Source organism: Anabrus simplex, chromosome 7 (assembly GCF_040414725.1).
Source record: "Anabrus simplex isolate iqAnaSimp1 chromosome 7, ASM4041472v1, whole genome shotgun sequence".
Lineage (NCBI taxonomy): Eukaryota > Metazoa > Arthropoda > Insecta > Orthoptera > Tettigoniidae > Anabrus > Anabrus simplex.
The window spans coordinates 94492888-94516090 of record NC_090271.1 but is presented as its reverse complement, the minus strand read 5'-3'; the positions used below and the strand labels follow the sequence as shown (position 1 = coordinate 94516090).

Below are 23203 nucleotides of genomic sequence, written 5' to 3'. Positions count from 1 at the left end.
ACAAAATAAATGTCATTTCCAAGTACTGTGAATGCATGAATTTGAAGTTAAGTATACAAGTGGTATTGAAAACGGTTCTGTTTCTGTAGGTCTATCTATATTGTGATATATGTAGTAGGTATTAGAATAATAGGCATATGAACATGATTCTTACCTATTTTTTCGCTTTCTATGTATGATTTCCTGATGTTCTGCAGTTTAGAACATTATGTCCTACAGTTCCCCGAAATCTCCTATAATATTGTCCAAAAAAAATCTGGTAAACCTGTTCGCGGGTGACGTAAATATGACAACGCTGCCTTTGTAGTTCGTTCATAGCTATTAGTTAAAGGTTACTTTTAGGTTAGTTTAGTTGCAGTTGGTTATCATTGTGTTACGAAATGGTTATTTTGATTGTTTTTTAACTAGGGCCTAATATTTTGTGGTCCCCAGCATTTAATAGGTAGCTTTTGAGGAAAGGCAATGCAGAATATTTGAACTTATAACACAGTTTTTATTCTCGCTTTAAATTTAAAAGTATTTTGTTGTCGTGGGTGCTCTAGTATTATGAAAATATAATAAAGTTTTAGAGAATGAATCATGATTTTCAAAACAACGAGAGTCTGTGAGAGGGCTGTGGCACTGCCTGTTCTTGGCAACATTGTTTGGTGGCGTTTGTTTATTTTCTGTAGTTCAGCACTTTGTCACTGAACTGTTAGACTCCAACTCTGAAAAGAAAAAAAATGTACCGGGTAGTTGATTATTTAAAATACATACGGCAATTATTTAATTCTTTTTCCGGGTTGAACCGTGTTGTTGTTTTCTGTACATTCCGTACAGTTTGCCGATGTTTCGAATACATTGCAATATTCTTTGTCAAGGCGACTGAAATACCCCTACTCGATCCGAGGTAATAAGTCTCCCAGGCAGCTGATTCGAAACGTCGGCAAACTGTACGGAATGTACAGAAAACAACACAGAAAAAGAATTAAATAATACTACACACCGTGGAAGCTTCACTTCTAAAATATAAATAGGGTAATATACAAATAGAGCGAGAACTGTATGTATTACGCGTTACGCTATGCATTTGATGTTAGCTTACATGATTCCAACTGTCATTGAGACTGCCGTCAAATCAGCCTTGCGACCATACAGCGGTAACCTCAGTCAATTTCTTTTTCTGATTTTTCACCCCTCATGTCGGTGGAGGCTGTATTTGGATGTATACAGGGTGGCCCACTTAAACCTTTCACCGCAGATATATCTGGAACAACAAGATATATTGAAAAATGACTTTCACAGGCATGAAGGCAGGGAAAGGGCTAATTAAAGTAAATACTATGAGCCAGTCAAAAACGTAGGAAAATAGTATTTTCAACATCAACTTACGTTTTTTTAAATGGACACTCTGTATTATTTCGTGCGCTATCGTTAACATGAAAAATCACATAAGTAATGGCGTTTGTTTCATCGTAATAGGTCAATTACATCCCGAAATATTGCAACGTGAAGTTGACGCTTGAGAGAGGCCTAAACGAAACGCGCAGCAGTTGCACATCCTGAGAGTCAAGCGCGAACCTCATGGTCCTCTTACTCGCGATATGATTGCTGTACCAGTACCTACTAATAGTATTAGTAGGTACTGGCTGTACTACGATGCGACAGGCACTGTACTTAATGCTATTTGCACTGTTATCAAGAGGGATGAAAATAAGAGAAGGGTTTCCTGCCACAGCAAAACGAAACGGTTTCTCTCTTGGGTGTTTTATTTACCTATTCAGTACATTGCAGTACTCTCTACAGAATGTACATAATTCGTACAGCAAAGTTACTGTAACGAAATTCTCTTATTTTCATTGGACGGACTGTGGTATGTTAGGAAAAGATCAAGGGTTGAGCGCGTTATTTGCGTAATACGCGTGGCTTCGAACATTAATTGATGAAGGAATAAATCATAGAAAGCGGAAAGGAATTTATTGGCAAGGGGGTTATTTGGAACAGGTGCAGCATTTCTGGACCACGTAATTTCTAGGTTGAAATCACCGACAATATAAATGGCATCGTATTTTTTTTGTACATGTTGCACACGCTCGAGAGAGAGGATTGGTTCATCATTCATTTCCGGTGACGACTTAGGGGCGCGATAAATTGATCCACCCGCAGTGCATCGGCTACTGTCTCCAGGTCATGAACTCCAGCTGGATGACATTCTGGCTTGGCTGCAATTAGAACTCCCCCTGCAGAGCGGTGGGATCGGTCCTTACGGAACAATATCAGCGAGTCAGGGAACACTTCTGAGTCTTTAATTTTGCTGGACAACCACGTCTCATTGACACATACGATGGTCGGGTCAAAGCTTTCAAGCGATGCGTGGATATTTTGTAACCATCCACGTCGCATAATACCTACTGCGCGCATTGAAGGCAAAAAGTGATATGTTTTTATTTACTTATGTACATTTAGAATTATTTACTAAGTCACTGGGCGTATCACTGGTAACTCTAAAGAACGAGTCTGATAACGGCGGCATTTCTCACTTCCAGCATAACCATGTACGGGAACCGTTCTTTATTTTTCTGAATTTAGACACTGAGAGTTTTGCGCAGGTTCTATGGCATTTTAGCGAGCAATTGTTACAGTGCACAAATAATTGATTTCTCCTACCACAATTTCCGCAAATTGTGCACTGTTGTGGACCCGGGTTTAGTTCGATGTCCCCACTTCGGGCAAGTGCCAAGCACAGCAGTGGCTGATTATCTACAGGAAGTCTGACAACACCGCTCCCGTCCCTTCGCCGTGGCCGACCTATGGCTGCCATCCCCAGACTTTCAGCACTGCACCACGTCAAACAGTTGAGTACATTTTTCACTCACCAATAATTTTTCCAATAGAATTATGTTTTCCAGGTATATATAATTTCGTGTGGCTATTTCTAGCCGAGTGCAGCCCTTGTAAGGCAGACCCTGCTATGAGGGTGGGCTGTTTTCCAGGTATCCAGGAGGGTTATCTGAAGCGATTGTAGCACTTTTGGAGTATTGCACTGCACTCTTTAACACCAAAAATATAATAATACTGCGCATAACACTCAGCGTCACTTCTGCACACGCCGCCATATGTTCCATATTTACCGTAGGGGAGAAGGGGGCACATTTGAACAATTTGAATAACCCGCCGAACAATTGAAAGTCCTAATATATAATTTCATTACTTGAGAGTGGCACCCCTGCTCTTCAGCTGACATTTGTTTTCCCGCCATTTATTTGTGTTTGGTATATATCTCGTAGGCAACGGTTTGGTGTGGGCAAATCACCGCCGTCTCGATCCTCTTATAGGGGCAAATACAGTAGAGAGTAGAGACAATACGCGACACTGCGAGATATGGAGGGACAGCGATTAGAGCTCTCTCTCTAGCGGAGTGACCTGAGAGTTACCGGTTCTGTCATAAGAGCACGTGTATTTGTTTGTGGAGATTTTGGGGTTATTTATACGTTTGCATTAAGTTGACATAAGTAAATAGTAGCATGTGTCATTCCTTTATATCTCCTGTCAATATGAGTGGAAAGATATGTGCTGCGTTTGACTGCAATAACTATGAAGTTCAGAAGGATTCGCGGTCTTTCTTCCGTTTCCCTCGTGACAAGAAAATGTAAGTAAATACTGTGTTTGCATATATATTCTTCCAGTTACAAAGATATTTTTCTAGAAGGCCTACTTCCTAAACTTCTGACCTGCGCGACCCATATTTTAACTGGCTTAAAATATAAGCTTATTTTATTGTATTAGTGCAGCAGTTAACCTTCAATACCGATGTGTTGTTGTAGGTGTGATCTGTGGGTTTTGATTTAATTCAGGAAAATGCATATGCACATGTGTGTGGCTGGTTGTGTTCCAAGTTAAGTTATCCCATTTGGAATGCCGTAATGCGTTGTCAAGCACTGAATAAAATATGGTTGATTTAAGAAATGTGATGATGATGCAAATTTGCTTTACCCTAATGTAATGACAAGTATTGCTTATACGGTAGGGACATTTTGAATGTGTTTGCGGCTAAATTTATAGAGTTTCTTTCTGTTAGTAGGCTTCAAGCACTTCAAGTTAAAGGAAAATTGTCTCTTAAATGTAAATTCATTGAATCATGTGTGTAAGGAATGTGCCAGTATATTTGTTGACAAGTGTCCTAATGTGACGTACAATGCTTTTAAATGAGAAAAAAAAAAAAAGACAAATCTAGCCGTGAAAGTTCAGGCAGGTATGCTAAAGCTAAAAAATTAATGCATAAATGAAAGATCAAGCCCTTTCACAGCAGTCCATTTCACATCTTGATTGTATGTCTAATTTCAGTCTTTAAATAATAACCTGTTAAATAAGTCTTCATTCATGTATCCAAAATTGCTTTGGCAACTTTGAAGTTCATATTTTAGCAACACTTTCTTTCTAGACGTAATTTAGGTATCCATTTCCGTATATACCGTACTACATTTCCATTGATATTTGACTTTAGCGCGAATTTTCAAGTCACGCCACCAGGAGCGCCACTTGCGAATTGTCTTGCATTTTAACAAGGCTAAATGCGGAAGTGTCGTGTATTGTCTCTACTGTATTTGGTATGGGTGAATGAATAAGTATTACGCTGCATTGAAAGTAAATTTGCCAAGTGAACTTTGTAAGGTGTTTGTAACTGTGTTGTTCCATAAAAGGTAAGTTTGTTTCTGCTGTACTACATATTAATGGGTTGTAAAACATGCCAGTAGAACAAAGCTGTTGCAAGTTCTTGCTGTTCAGCAAAATTTAAGGTTATGGTTAATGGCTGCATGCGGGGTAGATTTGAACACTGCCTTTGGGGGCATGCCCCACTGTAAGTACACATGTGTATGAAGCAAAATAGAACAAAAAATCTCCTACTGATTAGTTTGAATTTATTTTAGGACTGAGGAAAACGATGGTTCGTATGTACATTAAGAAGAGAAACAAACGGGATGTCCCGGAGGAGATTATAGGAGAGGCTGTAAGAGTTGTCATGGAGAGAGGTCTTTTGTTGATGGAGGCTGCTTCAAAATATGGAATGACTCACACTGCATTGTACTACAGAGTTAAAAAGGAGAAGAATGACCTAAACAAATCTCGTATGTTTTCTTCGCGGTATGCAAGTTGGCAAGTGTTCAGTGAAAATCAAGAGCTAATGCTACAAGATTACATTGTTCAGTGGTCTAAAATTAATTACGGAATGGCAATCCGTCAGTTTGCGTACGATTATGCTAAGAAATCAGGCTGTAAATATCCAACTACCTGGGATGAAAACAACATTGCAGGAATTGACTGGGTACAGGGATTTATGAAGTGACATAAGAAACTTTGCATTCAACAAACCAAATGTAATGGAATTTTATGACAGTTATGGGCATGCACTTAAATTGGTGCTGATCAGTGTGGACAGAGTCTTGAATCTCAATGAAACGGAGTATCTACAGTTGTACAGTCTCCAAATGTTGTTGCACAGGTCATCCAGCTGACTGCTAATCCTGATAAAACTATAACAGTTCATGACTTAGCAGCATTAACGAATGTTGCCTTTCAAGCTTCCTTCACTGTGAAGAACATAACTGCTGCTTTTTCTAAGACAGGAACATGGTCTTTTTCTAGGCTTGCTTTCAGTGATGAGGATTTCGAGCCATCATGCATTACCAGTGAAGAAGTCACTGTTTCAGAGAACTCTGTCCCTTCTGCTACCACACCTGGAACACCTAGGCCTACTGGAAAACTTTGTGAGGAAACTCAAAGACTACAAATGGAGAACCTATCACCAGAAGATGTTTGACCCTTTCGGAAAGCTGGACCTAGTAGCAGAAAAAGGCAAAGAAAGAAAGAAAGAAAGAAAGCCAAATCCTGCATTTTAACACCTACTCCAGTTAAAGACTGCATTGAGGAGAAAAACTGTAGCGAAGGCTGCTCTAAAGAACAAATATGGCAGGGAGACTAAAAATCAATGCAAATCTCGAGGAAGTCAGAAGAATCCTAAGAAACAACTGACTTTTTCATCTTCCAGTGAAAGTGATGAGGATATTTCAGTTCACGATGAATCAGATGTTGAGACCTTTGAAGAAATCGTGGAGTCTCCTGAGATGGCAGACAATGAAAAAATATTAACAGGTGACTTTCTGTTAATTCGATACACTACAGAGAAAAACAAGGTGTTGTTTGTAGGTCAAGTAAACTAAATATCCGAGAGTCGTACATACATGATAAAATTCATGCGCAGGTACGGGGAGACATGGAAGTTTCTATTTCCGGAAATAGATGATATCAGTGAAGGTGAAACAGATGATATTGTTGTCAAACTTCCACCGCCATTATACTTCAGGTGGAACTGCATGCAGTGCAGCATTGAAAACTTTTGGTGTCAACTTCAACTTTTGCAAGGACAGAGTTATGTAATCAAGTGAAAAGTGTCCTTCAAACAACATAAATCTTACATACATAATCTATTTTGAACCAATTTATGTATGTTCATAAGTGTCCCATGTGTAGTTCAAAGGTACCCCAGGGGTGGGGTAGTTATGAACATGTTATATCCTTACTGTTTTCTTTAATAGGATGCATCAGAGCCTTAATTTTCTTGTTCATTCGATTTTAAACTATGTAGAATATGTTACTTTTTCAAGATTGTTGTGATTTCGCTGAATAAAATATTTTGGGTTGTAAGAAAAAAAATTTCTCAAAATTTGTTCAAATGTGCCCCCTTCTCCCCTAAATACAAAGCTCCCTTGACCGGGTGAGTTGTCCGTGCAGTTAGGGTCGCGCAGTTGTGAGCTTGCATCCGGGAGATAGTGGGTTCGATCCCCACTCTCGGCAGCCCTAAAGATGGTTTTCCGTGGTTTCCCATTTCCACACCAGGTAAATGCTTGGGCTATACCTTAATTAGGGCCATGGCCACTTCCTTCCCACTCCTAGCCCTTTCCTATCCCATTGTCACCATAAGATCTATCTGTGTCGGTGCGACGTAAAGCAAATAGCAAAAGAAAACTCCCTTAAATGGAAAACATTAAAAAATATCCAGCTTAGTCAATACCGGTACAATTCTTATATTAAAACACTTTAAGAGATTATTGTAAAAATCAGTAGGCCTGCATGTTTTGGCCTTCATTAGGCCTTCTTCAGCCACATATTAAAATAAAATGAATAGACAAAATGGTGAGAAAAACAAATGATACAAATACAGTTGTCAAAAAACAATCAAGAAATGTTCATCTTAGTGTGAGAAATCCATTAAATATGGTATAATCAGTTTCATAAAAAGCACATGTTTGGGCCCATCATCATCATCATCATCATCATCATAATGATCATTATCACTTCTACTTTTCCAGCTGACACCATGTGGCGGCAAATATGGTTCCTCTCCACTTCGTCCTGTGTCTCCACCATTCCTCATCCAACAATGTGTTCCTGTCCAGATTCTGTTATCCTATGCTTTTCTTCACAGAGTCCAATCATCACAGTCTTAGTCTTCCTTGTCCTTTCTTCCCTGTCATCTGTCTTTCCAATGCTTGTCATGGCAGTTTTTCTTCTTTCATCTGTTGAAATGTCCAAACTATCTCAGCATGTTCTGTTCCAGATTGTCATTTAGTTTTTGCATATTTAGCTCTTTTTTGGTTTTTACATCTTCGTTTCTCACTGAATCCCTCCTCGTCTTCTCAGGAATTCCATTTCAGCTGCCTGTACTCGACTCTCACCTCTCTGAGTCACTGTCCAGGTTTCTGCTGCATATGTCATTGTAGGTAAGCAATATCCCTTGTACGTTACGTTTTTAGCCTTCATTGGTACATCTTTATTCCACATTAATCTCCATACTTGGTGGTAAAAGGTGCTCCCCAGTTGTATCCTCCTACTAATTTCCATATCCTTCTATTTTCTGTTGATTCACTTCCCAAGTATTTGAAGTATTCTATTATTTCCAGTTCCTTGTCTCCAGTTTGGTAGCTCCTTTCTTACTTCCTTTACTCGTCATCATTATCTTGCTCTTCTCCATGTTTATCCTCAATCTTCTATTCAGTACATTCAGCTCTTGTTGTCCTCCCCTTTCCTGTATGGGCAGTCAAGGAGCAAGTTACTTCACAAGGCAGTCTATACTTACATCCCCCATCCACCCCCAAATACATTTTTTCTGAGTATGTCCCCTTTTCTTTTTACAAGTTGTTTTACGTCACACCGACACAGATAGGTCTTATGGCGACGGTGGGATAGGAAAGGGCAACGAGTGGGAAGGAGGTGGCTGTGGCCTTAATGTGTTAATTCTTATCTGTAAGTCTAGTTTTCCTGGTTTAAGAGATATTTTAAAATTAAAAGTGTATACAAAAGCATCTGATAATGAACAGATCATTCTTGACAGACAACTTTGGAAAATCTTTGCATCTGATTATTTTTTCTTAGTTCAGTCTAACCAGTTTTGTTCTTTTTGTAGGTTAAGGGAGAAGCAAATGATGTCCATTGTATTGACAAGTCAAAAGCTGTAGAAGGGTGGTGTTCTGATGATAGCAAAGAAGAATACCATACAGAATATCATGAAGAAGAGAAAGAAACATCTAGTCAAATACAACCACAAAAATCTCGCCTGAAACTACGGCTAGGTAAGTAGTATTAGTAGGTACTATGCATGGAGATTACTACCCATAACCTGTTTCACTTTCCAGAAAGTAGTTCCTCCATATTTTTTTTTTTTTTTTTTTTTTGCTGTGCTGTCTTCTGGACTTTTTACTTCCCTTTAGTCCTTCCCGTCCTCCATTACCTTCTCTTCCACAGACCTCGGCCATATCTTTCTTAGTCTTCTATATCTTCAGGTACCTTGTGGATTTCAATCTAATAAAGCTTTTTCAGTAATTACCCTGTGGTTTTATTAAATCATGTACAGTCCAAGACTATTTGTTTTCTATTTTGAACTTCAGTTTGCTCCCGCTTTCTAAAATACCACATGTGCTTACATACAAGATACCTCACCATTATGGAAGGTTGTTGGGGATATATCCAAATGATTTTAAATGAAATGCTATTTCTCCCATTACCAGTTGTGTTTTACGAGACCACCAACATTGTAGACTATCACCAACATTGTAGTTTATTTTGTAGGAAGTTGGACTGGAAAACAGATATTGAATTCTTTCCCATTCCTCACAACAGGCTTTGCATGGATGGTGATATTTCAGACATCATTCCAAGAATTTGAATGCACAGAAATCTGTATGATTAGTATTGGGGCTTTTCAATGGTATTTCCTGAAATGGTATAATATGAATGGCTGTTTCTTGCTCCATCTTCTGATAAAAGTGGAGGGTTGGTCTGGTGGCAAAACTTTATGCCTGATTCATGTGAATGCGTACCTGTGGAGTTTTTATTTACTTGAGGGATGTCTGTACAGTAGCTGGAAGGATTCATAATGGATGCTTCAAAGTAGGCAGCGTTCACCTTTGGATTCCCCCCACCTTTACATATTGGCACCTTCTCTGCAAAATTGAATGCAGTGACAACCATGAAGCTCCTTGGAAAAGTGTCCTGGCAGTAGCCATTAAGTTTGCTGCGTCCTCTTGCTTAGCATTAAAATATGTAATTGACCGAATGTGACCACTGCAGTGAGATAAATATACTCTTTGTCCATTGTGATCACAACCTTCCATTATGAGCCCACCAGGTGTCTTTCATGAAGTTTTCTGCCCTCGAACCTACTATGCTGGCATAGCAGGGGGAGAGGTGACACTTCCACGTGGTACGTCCCTGGTGGAGGATAGGGGGATCCTAACCGGCTTGCCGGCGGACTTGAGCAAAATAAAATAGCTCTCGCAGACCATACACACACCCCCTGTGGGTGAGGGATGCAGATGAAGAATACACCCACGTTATCCCTTGTCTGTTGTAAGAGGCAACTAAAAGGGGCAACCAAGGGATGATCGAATTCGAACCATGAGACTACTTATAATTAGTACCATCAGAAAGTAGTTCCTCCATCGGCTTTACTTGCGAGTAGTACCACTATATTAGGTACACAATAAGTTTGTGATTAGTAGCAACAGAGTGTGAATCAGGATGGTATTTACAGTACCTGTGATTAGTACCACTACATGCAGAACACCACAGGCTTACATTGCCTGTAATTAGTACCATTATGTGAGAAACACCATGGGTCTGGGCATTGCCTGTGATTAGTACTGTAACACTATATGAGCAACACCAATTATCTGTGTTTCCTATGATTAGTACCCAATATGTGAGGAACACCACAAGATAGTACAAGTCCCTGTGATTAGTACACCTATGTGAGGAACACCATAGGTTTGCGTTGCATGTAAGAGGTGCCACAATGTGAGGAACACCATAGGTTTGCGTTACATGTGCATATTACATTATCTGTGAGTAGCACCATAATGTCTGGAATACCTTGAGTCTACGCTACTTTTGATTAGTACGGCAGCATAACAAATACCATGGTTCTACTTTACTAGTGATAAGTACCATTATGAGGGGCCAATAACCTGGCTATGACCCCTTTAGACAAAAGCATCATTGATTCAGGATTGTGCTTTGGAAGCAGTCCCTTGGTCATTATATAGGCCACTATTGTTTTATGATAGTTTCTGGGAATGTGGGGCATTGTGGATCGGATCTACTGATTGTTTTAAATTCATATTCATCCCTTCATTCTTCGCCATCACGTTTTGAATTCTGGTCAGTGGATAATTTTGGACTTTTAAATTGTCATTACGTTTAGTCTCATTTCATACCATTAGGGGCTGATGGCCTAGATATTAGGTCCCTTTAAACAACAGGCATCTTCATCATCAAAGTTTTCTTTAGTTGGTCCTGCTTGTGGCCAAGTGTTGTGGGAGGCAAGCCTCACGAGCGCACTGCAGTCCAAGATGTTGAAGGAGTTCACAGTGGAAAGAGAGATATTTACCCTCCTGGCCATTCATCATAGGTCTTGAGGCACAGCAAGCAACACTTCTATTGGTATCCACCTACGGGAGCCTTTTTGTGGATGATTGTTTCACTAGCACACAATATCATTCACTGAGCGAGTGGCTGTCACTTTGCGTTCGGGAGATAATGGGTTCAAACCTCACTATCAGCATCAGCATTTCATGGTGGTCCCATTTTCACACCAGACTGAACCTTAATTAAGGCCACAGCTGCTTCCTTCCCATTGCTAGACGTTTCCTGTCCTGTCATTGCTGTAAGATCTATCTATGTCGGTATGATGTAAAGCAAATTAAAAAAAACAAAAAAAAATTTCGTTCACAGGTTTTCCCAATAGTCAAACAATTCATCCAATACTGTTTCACTATTCAGTCATACCAGAAACGTGCATGGAAAACTGCCAGGATGTACTTTTCCCAATAATGGTTAATTTATGGTGCCATTTTACAGCTACATAGATGAGACATAAGACTTACAACAGCACCTGCACAGTTACTGTACTCCAGCTAAATCTCACAGATTGCAGTGATGTAAAATTGTTTGGATACTTCCTGAACAAACTTCTACAATATATATGTTCAATATGGACTACAAAGACTTGTTTGGTATGTTAATTTTTATATCTTTCTACCCTTCACTTGCATAGATGAGAGCTTTGTTAATGTAAATATTCACTAGCAGAAACCTGTCAAGAAATGATGGTCAGTGAGGTAAATATTTATTGAAGGATCTCGCAACATCCTTATACTTGATTTTTTACCATTTTCTTTATGTCACACAGACACATAAGTTTCACAGCGATGATTAAATAGAAAATGTCTAGAAGTGAGAAGGAAGTGACTGTGGCCTTAATTAAGATACAGCCCCAGCATTTGCCTGTTGTGAAATTCGAAAACCACAGAAAACCATCTTCCAGACTGCTAACAGTGGGGTTTGAACCCATTATCTCCTGAATGCAAGCTGATAGCTATGTGACCCAAACCACGCAGCCCTTTGCTCGGTGCATACCTTGTACCTCAAACCTTGTACCTTTAAGCACCATTGCAACTTTAAAATATCGCTCTCCTGACACATTGCAACAGTTAACTGGCTATGGCTGAAAACTTTGCTAATTAGGTGCTTTACGTTGCACCAACACAGATAGGTCTTATGGCAATGATGGGATTGGAAAGGCCTAAGAATGAGAAGGAAGCGGCCATGGCCTTAATTAAGGTACAGCCCCAGCATTTGCCTGGTGTGAAAATGGGAAACCATGGAAAACCATCTTCAGGGCTGCCGACAGTGGGGTTCGAACCCACTGTCTCTTGGATGCAAGCTCACAGCTGCACGCTCTTAACTGCATGGCTTGGCTGAGAACTGGCTGAGGTAAAAGGAGACCTTCACGTCCCTTGAGGTTTATTGATCGTGATACAAAATGCTAAGTGAATTGGAAAATGATGCCTCGTGAAAGAAAATGTAAGTGTTTTATCAGATATTGTTAAGTCAATTTGAGGGATCAGAGCTCTCTGTTGAGCTTTATCTTCTCTTCTTATTACCAAATATAAACAATTTTTGTACATACTTCTTACAATTAGGCCCCAATCTGGTTTTGTTTAGGAGCCCTTGGGAAATATTCCAGTTTTTAAGGAGCATAACTATGGCTCCAATTTTTAGAATAAGAATGTGTGGAGGCAAACTATTAATTCCAAGGAATCCCAGAATTATGTAGGAAATTGAAGTAGCTAGCTACCATCTTCAGTATCAATTTGTTGATGCTAGTGCATGGTTTTGAATTACCACGTAGCCTATAAGCCCAATGACCTTCAAATTAATTAAGAATGGTAACTTTCAAGGAAATTATATCTTTCACAGAAGTGCACATCTTGCTATAAATATCAGTTATCAATCACTACTGATCTGCATTTAGGGCAGTCCTCCTGGTGGCAGATTCCCTATCTGTTGTTTTCCTAGCCTTTTCTTAAATAATCGCAAAGAAATTGGAAAATTATTGAACATTTCCCTTCGTAAGTTATTCCAATCCCTAACTCCCCTTCCTATAAACGAATATTTGCCCCGATTTGTCCTCTTGAATTCCAACTTTATCTTCATATTATGATCTTTCTTACTTTTAAAGACACCACTCAAACTTATTCGTCTACTAATGTCCTCCCACGCCATCTCTCCACTGACAGCTCGGAACATACCACTTAATCGAGCAGCTCATCTCCTTTCTCCCAAATCTTCCAGCCCAAACTTTGCAACATTTTTGTAACGCTACTGTTTTGTCGGGAATCACCCAGAACAAATCGAGCTGCTTTTCTTTGGAATTTTTCCAGTTCTTGAATCAAGTAATCCTGGTGAGAGTCCCATACACTGGAACCATACTCTAGTTGGGGTCTTACCAGAGACTTATATGCCCTCTCCTTTACATCCTTACTACACCCCCTAAATACCCTCAAAACCATATGCAGAGATCTGTACCCTTTATTAACAATCGTATTTATGTGATTACCCCAATGAAGGTCTTGTCTTATATTAACATCTAGGTACTAACAATGATCCCCAAAAGGAACTTTTACCTCATCAACGCAGTAATTAAAACTGAGAGGACTTTTCCTATTTGTGAAACTCACAACCTGACTTTTAACCCCGTTCATCATCATACCACTGCCTACGGTCCATCTCACAACACTATCGAGGTCACCCTGCAGCCGCTCACAATCTTGTAACTTATTTATTACTCTGTACAGAATAACATCATCTGCAAACAGCCTTACCTCTGATTCCACTTCTTTACACATATCGTTGATATGTATAAGAAAACATAAAGGTCCAATAATACTGCCTTGAGGAATTCCCCTCTTAAATATTACAGGGTCAGATAAAGCTTCGCCTACTCTAATTCTCTGAGTTCTATTTTCTAGAAATATAGCCACCCATTCAGTCACTCTTTTTTCTAGTCGAATTGCACACATTTTTGCCAGTAGTCTTCCATGATCTACCTTATCAGATGTCTTAGATAGGTCAATTGCAATACAGTCCATTTGGCCTCCTGAATCCAGGATATCTGCTATATCTTGCTGAAATCCTACAAGCTGAGCTTCAGTGGAATAACCTTTCCTAAACCCAAACTGCCTTCTGTCATACCAGTTATTAATTTTGCAAACATGTCTAATATAATCAGAAAGAATGCTTTCCCAAAGCTTACATACAATGCATATCAAACTGACTGGCCTGTAATTTTCAGCTTTATGTCTATCACCCTTTCCTTTATACACAGGGGCTGCTATATCAACTCTCCATTCATTTGGTATAGCTCCTTCAACCAAACAATAATCAAATAAGTATTTCAGATATGGTACTATATCCCAACCCATTGCCTTTAGTATATCCCCAGAAATCTTATCAATTCCAGCTGCTTTTCTAGTTTTCAACTTTTGTATCTTACTGTAAATGTCATTGTTGTCATAGGTAAATTTTAATACTTCTTTAGTATTACTCACGTCCCCTATCTGGACATTATCCTTGTAATCAACAATATATACTGCTGGCTGAATACTTCTGCCTTTTGAAGATCCTCGCATACACACTCTCCTTGTTCATTAATGATTACAGGAATGTCCTTCTTTGAACCTGTTTCTGCTTTAAAGTACCTATACATACCCTTCCACTTTTCACTAAAATTTGTATGACCACCAATTATGCTTGCCATCATGTTATCCTTAGCTGACTTCTTTGTTAGATTCAATTTCCTAGTAGGTAAGGGTTATACTGCCCGAAGGCAGGTCCGAACCTCCGCAGAGGTGTTCCTGAGCCGGAGTTTTACGTGCGGTAGGGTGGCCAGTTCCTTTCCGCTCCTCCATTCCCTTACCCCCCAAAAACAGCGCGTGGCAACCCATCCAACTCCTCACCACACCCAATGTTGCTTAACTTTGGAGATCTCACGGGATCCGGTGTTTCAACACGGCTACGACCGTTGGCAATTTCCTAGTAAGTTCCTTCAATTTCTCCTTACTTCCATAACCATTTCTAACTCTATTTCTGTCCAGTCTGCACCTTCTTCTTAGTCTCTTTACTTCTCTGTTATAGTATAATGGATCCTTACCACTCCTCACCACCTTTAAAGAAACAAACCTATTTTCACATTCCTCAACAATTGCTTTAAACCCATCCCAGAGTCTGTTTACATTTTTATTTACCATTTTCCAGCAATCATAGTTACTTTTCAAAAACTCCCTCATGCCTGTTTTATCAGCCATATGGTATTGCCTAATAGTCCTAATCTTTATACCTTCCTTTCTTTCACATTTATTTTTAACTATGACAAAACAGCTTCATGATCACTAATGCCATCTATTACTTTGGTTTCTTTATAGAGCTTATCTGGTTTTACCAGCATCACGTCCAGGATATTCTTCCCTCTAGATCAGAGCCTCTCAGGGTGCATGTGCTTGGTGCATGCACTGTGCACGGTGCAAAAGACGACTTTGCTTGGTTGACCAGAGTGCAGACCCCCCCCCCCCACTCCTTAATTTGGAGCAATAGCGCTTACTCTCTCTTTCCTCACGCCTGACTTGCTCGCTCCCCCTGTCTCCCTCTTCCACACTTGCCCCGTAGCACTCCAAATCCGAGCTGAGTAGAGCCGAGCTTAGCCGAGTAGTCCAGAGACGAAACGTTGGTCCGAGACAAGGTGAGCGCGACCGATGCACAGTGCACGGAGCTCTTGCGCCTCGATTTGCACGCGTGAGATTTTGGGATTTGAGAGGCCCTGCTCTAGATGGTTCCATCACTTTCTGCATCAGCTGCCCTTCCCATATTAACTTATTTGACATTTGTTGGTCATGCTTCCAGTCATTCGTATTACCTTCCCAGTTGACATTTGGTAAATTAAGTCTCCCGCTACAATCACATTCCTTTCCATGTCGTTTCTCACATAACTGATTATTTTATCAAATAATTCTGAATCCATGTCAGCGCTACCCTTTTCCGGTTTGTACACTCCAAAAACATCAAGTTGCCTATTATCTTTAGAAATGAGCCTTACACCTAGAATTTTATGTTTGTCATCTTTAACTTTTTTGTAGCTTACAGAATGAATACTCTCCCTCCCACCATTCCTATCCTATCTCTACGATACACATTTCACTTCCATGAGTAAATTTCTGCATCCATTATATCATTTCTCAGCCATGATTCAACTCCTATTGCAATATCTGGTAAATATATATCTATTAAATTACTTAATTCTATTCCTTTCTTTACAATACTTCTAAAGTTCAACACTAACATTTTTATGTCCCAGATTCCTGTACCCTTATCACTGCTTCCTAGACCACCCAGTTTCCCTGAATGTACCTCCCTATAACCCTTCCAAACAAATTTCCTAACTTATACGTACCCTTGCGATTTAAGTGAAGCCCATCTGAGCGCAGATCCCTATCTCCTTACCAGCCATTAGGGTCTAGAAATCTCACTGCTAGTTTCTCACATACCCACTCTATAGTCTCATTTAAATCCCCAATCACCCTCCAGTCAGTATCCCTCCTACACAGTATTCCACTGATAACAATCTCTGCTTCCTTAAACTTTGCCCGTGCTGCGTTTACACCATACATCCCCAATTATGTTGGTACTTATACCAGCTTGCTTTACGTTGTTGGTACCAACATGAAACACTACCATCCATTCCTTCCCCTCCTCCTCCTCCTCCTCATCCTCTTCTACTTTCTTCTACATTTGCCTCAATCTAATTCCTGGATAACACTCTACCCTGGTTCCCTTTCCTCCACACACTTTCCCCACATGTCTTAAAATGGAATCCCCCATGAGCAGAGCCTCAACCCTACCCACCTCAACTGATTTCCTCCCCTCCTGATCACCCCTATCTTTACTGACAGATGCAGAATCTACTTCCACTTCCTCTTTATCCCTCCCATGACCCTGTTCATTTGCTTTATGTGCCCAAACCATCTTAATCGCCTCTTCTCTATTCTATCATTCATTTTTTCCCCTCCAATTTCTTCCCGGATTTTCTCATTCCTTATTTTGTCTCTTCTACTCTTCTGTATCATACTCCTCAAGAACTTCATTTCGACTTTCCTCCTTTGTCATTGTCCAAGTTTCTGTGCTGTAAGTTGTTATGGGTACGTAATACATCTTGTACATAGTTTCCTTTGCTTCCATTGGCACATCTTTCTCCTGTAACATGTTTCTTACACTGTGATAGAAACAGTTTCCAGCTTGAATCCTCTTAGTAATTTCAACATCCAGTCTAGCATTCTCCATTAATTCACTCCCCAGGTATTTGAACGTCTCCACTACTTCCAGGGTCTTGTCTGTCTAATCTGACCTTTCCCTTCCTTTTCCCCCTCTATTCATAACTCATAACAAGAGTTTTACTCTTTTCTGCACTTATTTTCAATACACATTCTTCGATCTTCCCATTCACCACATCCAACTGTTCTTGAATATTCATGTCCTCTTCTCCCCAAATCACAATATCATCTGCAAATCATGATGTTCATTTCTCTTCCTCCATAATTGTATCAATCAATAGTGTCATTTCCCTGGATGAAAGCTAATACAGTAGAAATAAATCATAAATAATAAATGTTTGAAAAATAAGGAAGAACAAACTGATATGGGATAAAAGAACAACAGTAGCTACTATTAAACTCTAAATGCCATTCAGTACAAAATCAATTTTTATATCTTGTATATAGTTTGGTCCTTTTCAGAAACTTCATTTGTAATAAAAATTTTAAAAATATAAACATTTGATTAACTTATATATATTTCTAAAATAATAATGATTTCTCTTTTATAGGTGAAGAATATAATATTAAAATTAGATTTGTCAAAGCAAGAGATTACCCTGTAGATTTATATTACCTCTTGGATCTGTCACAATCTATGAGAGCACACAAGGAGAAGTTATCATCTCTGGGTGATGACCTTACTAAGGCTATGAAGAACCTTACTAGCAATTTCCGCCTTGGGTTTGGCAGTTTTGTGGATAAGATTACCATGCCTTATGTGAGCACTGTGCCTGACAAGTAAGTTCATTCTATGTTTTTCTTTGTGTTCTCTTCCTGAAGTGTTCGTAGTATTGATAATATTATTTGCCTACTCATTTGTAAATTTGTTTAATAATTTTTTTCTCTAATTTGTATTTCCTTCTTTCTGTTGTGGTGGCTCCATTAACATGAAAATGACTCCAAAGACTTAGTGACCAATCTTTACATTCTCTCTTTGCTCCTTTTAAGTTTGTATAACCTCCTTGTGGAATGTATGCTTATGTGGGCTTGTTTATATCTGGTTGTTAATTGTGTGTGATGCTGTGTTAACAATAAATCATTGCTTTTTACAGTTTTCACTCTTGAATAACAATTTAAGAGCACGAGTTAAGTTAGTTTACTCTAACAGTGGTGACCCCAACGTGATGAAATAAAAACATGTTCATTTGAGTGTTTTGCAGTGTAACCGGTGACTATTGTGTTTCTGTAAAAATGCCTAACACTGAGAATATGGAAGGAATACTATCAACAGACATTTATGAGAACAGAAATGCACATATCGCACGCGTCTTAGTAAAAATATCACCCATTTGGTGAAAAAAATGTAAAATTATGGCTAATGCAAATCAAAGCACAATTCGCTACGGCCGGTATTTCGGCTGAATTGACCAAATTTAATTACATAATAGGATCACTCGAACCTGATGTCGCAGAGCTTGTAAGTGACTTTCTGAATCAACCATTATCCAGCACACCTTTTACGGACCTCAAGTCTCGTCTTATAACTGAAATCAAGGAATCAGAAGGACGAAATGTAACCAAACTTTTAATAGAAATCGAACTTGGTGATAAGAAGCCTAGTCAGTTACTCAGAGAAATACAAACCCTTGCTGGAACGCAAGTTCAGGACGACTTTTTAAGAACTATTTTCCCCACTTTCGGTAGCCCTGAAGATGGTTTTCCGTGGTTTCCCATTTTCACACCAGGAAAATGCTGGGGCTGTACCTTAAATAAGGCCAAGGCCGCTTACTTCCCACTTCCAGCCCTCTACCGTCCCATCGTCGCCATAAGACCTATCTGTGTCGGTGCGACGTAAAACAAATAGCAAAAAAAAAGGAACTATTTTCATGCAAAGGCTACCGGTACATTTAAGGTCTATATTAGCATCTTCCAGTGATACACTGGACAACCTAGCAACAATAGCAGACCGGATATTAGATTACTTGAGCCCTAGCATATCTGCTATTCAGTTGCAACTGTCAGCATCACCCACCGATAGGATTTCTAGGCTTGAAGAACAGATTGAACAATTAACATTATCAATAAATAGTGTTCTGAATCAACCACAGTATCGTTCTCACTCAAAGTCCTGTTCACCTCATCATAAACATTATCAAACACAGGGATCATTATGCTGGTACCATTTCACGTACCGACAAAAGGCGAGGAAGTGTACTCCCCCATGCAGTTTTACTCTTACTTCTTCTGATTCGGGAAATGCTTAGGCCCCTCGCTAGAGGCGGCACATAGTGACGTGGGTCATGTAAATTCTCGCTGCTTATTCATTACAGACCGTTCCTCTGGAAGGCAATTTCTGATTGATTCAGGAGCAGATTTGTCCGTTCTTCCTCCCACAGCACAAGATAAAAAGCGTGCTTGCAAATGCCTGCTATATGCAGCTAACGGGACACCAGTCAAAACGTATGGCGAGCGCTTAATTCCACTTGACTTTTGTTTGAGACGATCTTTTTTGTGGCCATTCACAATAGCTGATCTTCAGCAATCTCTCCTCGGTGCTGACTTTCTTAATAACTATGGGTTGCTAGTTGATATAAAACACAAACGTCTCATAGATGGCACAACTAATTTATCAACTCATGGACTACCAGTATCGTCCCCTGTCTCAGGAAGTGTTCATTTACTTGACCCTCAAAACAAATACTCTGTTCTACTCCAAGACTACCCAGACCTACTTTGGGACAATCCAGCATTTAGTGCAACCGACATACATTTTTTCCACACCATCTCTACAATTGGCCCACCAGTCGCTGCCAAAGCAAGAAGACTGCCCCCCGATAAACTTGCTCAAGCGAAGATGGAGATCCAGAAAATGATCGACTTGGGTATCTGCAGATCTTCGAAGAGTCCTTGGCCCAGTCCTCTCCACATGGTACAGAAAGAAGATGGCTCATGGTAACCCTGTGGAGACTACAGGGCCCTCAATGTCATCACAGTTCCAGACAGGTATCCTATACCTCATCTCCAAGACTTCAATACCAGAATATCAGGTAAAACAATTTTCTCAAAGATCAACCTAATCAGAGGTTTCCACCACATCCCAGTCACAGAAGATGATGTGGCCAAGACAGCTATTATAATCCCGTTTGGTTTATTTGAATTTGTCAAACTTCCATTTGGTCTCTGAAATGCTGCCCAATCTTTTCAAAGGTACATGGACTCCATTTTGAGAGATTTGGACTTTGTGTTTTGCTATCTTGATGATATCCTGATTGCAACTCAAAATGAAAAAGAGCATGAGCATCACTTAAGAATCCTCCTTGAACAACTGCATAAATACAGTATCAATGTGAATCTTTCAAAATATGTTTTTGGTGCCTCAGAAATTTCCTTCCTAGGCTACAGTGTGTCATCTTCGGGCATTAAACCACTCTCCGACCATGTTGATGCTATTCGCTCATTCCCACAACCTCGTACTATTGCTGACTTGAGACGATTTCTTGGATTAGTAAATTTCTATCGCCAGTCCTTACCAGAAACACCTGCTACTCAATGCTTACTCTTCAGTCTTTGTAAAGACACATGCAAGCATGATTGCAGAGAGGTTAACTGGACACCTGAAGCAGTACAATCCTTCATACAACTTAAGGAACAAATAGCAAATGCCACCCTTCTGGCACATCTGTCAGGTGACTTGCTGTTAGCATTGCTGGTTGACACATCTGACTTCGCAATGGGAGCTTCATTACATCAAATCCATGACACACAGATGGAACCACTAGGATTCTTCTCAAAGACTTTCTCCAATACATAGAAGAATTATATCACGTATGACCGTGAATTATTGGCAGCTTATTCAGCTGTAAAGTACTTTTGTCACCTACTAGAAGGCAGAAATTTTACCATCTACACTGACAACAAACCTTTGACATTTGCTTTTCAACAATGCCTTGATAAAGCATCGCCCAGACAACTTCAACTTCAACATTTAGACTTCATTGGTCAGTTCACGACTGACTTACGGTACCTACGTGGGAAAGACAATATTCCAGCTGACTTCTGTTCATGCATCTCATCCATTTCCATCCCACCACAACTATCATTTGATGAAATTGCCCAAGCACAGGCCTCTGATGATGAACTTCACCAACTACAACAATCTACAGAGACAACACTCAAGTTCAAGACCATCATTACCATCAGGAGCTAAATTAATTGTTGATGTTTCTGCAGGAGAACTCCAACCATTTTTGCCTAGTCAGTTCTGTAAATTTGCATTTGATGCATTACACAATATGGCTCACCCAGGTATTAATGCATCTATCAAACTTGTACAACAACGATATGTATGGCCGTCAGTGAGACAGGACATTAAATTACAGACTAAATTCTGTGTAGCCTGCCAGCGTTCCAAGGTTATGAGACACACTACCAGCCTTATAGGCACCTATGAACCAGTGGACCGCCATTTTTCTCATATTAATGTAGACATCGTCGGCCCACTTCCTCCATCTGAAGGATATACCTACATCCTTACTATAATTGATTGTTTTTCAAGCTGGTCGGAAGCTACGCCCCTGATGGATATAACAGCTGAAACAGTTGCATATGCCCTGCTGCACACATGGATAGCTCGATACGGCATAATATCTGTTATCACCACTGGCCGAGGCAAACAGTTCGACTGTTCTCTTTTCAGTAACCCGATGAAACTCCTAGGCATTCACCACATCAAAACAACTGCGTATCTCCCTGCTGCTAACAGGAAGATCGACCGTTGGCATTGTCAACTAGAAGCTGCACTGCATACACAACTCTCCAGCAACTGGATGCCCCAACTTCCGCTAGTTCTTCTTGGTCTCCGATCTATCATCATACCTCACTTAAGTTCTACTCCTGCTCTACTTGTCTACGGAGAACCAGTGAGGTTACCAGCAGACTTCGTGGAGGAGACGCCACCAATGATAGATGTACCTTCCTTTGTCTTGAAACTCAAAGAGCACATCAAGTCCTTAGGTCCAGTTCAACCAATACACCACTCAGTGAGAAAGACATTCATTCCCTCTGACCTTCTAACTTGTTCCCATGTATTTGTTCGGCATGATGCAGTTCGGAAACCATTACAGACAATCTACGACAGACCCTTCAAAGTACTTACTAGAAGAGAGAAACGTTTTGTGATTCAATTACCCAACGGTGCACAGACTGTATCAGTAGACAGACTGAAACCTGCTTTCCTCCTAGATGACAAATTTCCTTCACAAAATGAAAAACAACAGCCCCCTACCAAGAACTACAGACCAATACTCCATCTCCTGCAGTAGAAGAGAAGTGTACCCATTCTGGATGAACCGTTCGCTTCCCAGCTAAATACCTCTCCGTTATCACTGGGGAGGGAGTATGCGGTGGCTCCATCTACATGAAAACGACTCCAAAGACTTAGTGACCAATCTTTACATTCTCTCTTTGCTCCTTTTAAGTTTGCATAACCTCCTTGTGGAATGTATGCTTATGTGGGCTTGTTTATATCTGGTTGTTAATTGTGTGTGGTGCTGTGTTAACAAAAAATCATTGCTTTTTACAGTTTTCATTCTTGAATAACAATTTAAGAGCATGAGTCAAGTTAGCTTACTCTAACACTTTTATACAATGTACAAATAATCCTATCAAGTTTATGTTTACTAGCAGAGACTGAACTAAATTCTGGTAGAGTGAATACAGTGAGGGGATCTTCATTATTGTCCATAAAAGCATATTCAGTCAGTGACATTAGCCTGAAATGATTCTGTTGCCTTGGTAAATAAAAAGAAATTGTGGTTTATATGTAAAACAAAGCACTGATTTTGAAAACAACCATTGTTATAATATGAACAAAATAATTTGTAGACTGTTCACTGGCATTGACTGCTTTTTGGTGTGGTAATATCAAACAACAGCTTACTAACTAGCTTCACAAAATATTTATTTTATGGTTATTAGTGTTCAAGACAAATTATAAGTTAAACAGAATTATTATAAACTAATTGTAA

The 23203-nt window shown here is 39.7% G+C and overlaps 1 protein-coding gene across 2 annotated transcripts in view; it reads left to right on the top strand.

The window, feature by feature from the left end:
• LOC136877290 (integrin beta-PS) overlaps positions 1–23203 on the top strand; it is a 151514-nt gene that overhangs the window by 28712 nt on the left and 99599 nt on the right. For both annotated transcript variants that reach the window (XM_067151217.2, XM_067151218.2), the window contains exons 2-3: positions 8441–8606; positions 17747–17975. In XM_067151217.2, the coding sequence (XP_067007318.2) occupies positions 8441–8606; positions 17747–17975 (395 nt within the window). The remainder of the gene's footprint in view (positions 1–8440; positions 8607–17746; positions 17976–23203) is intronic.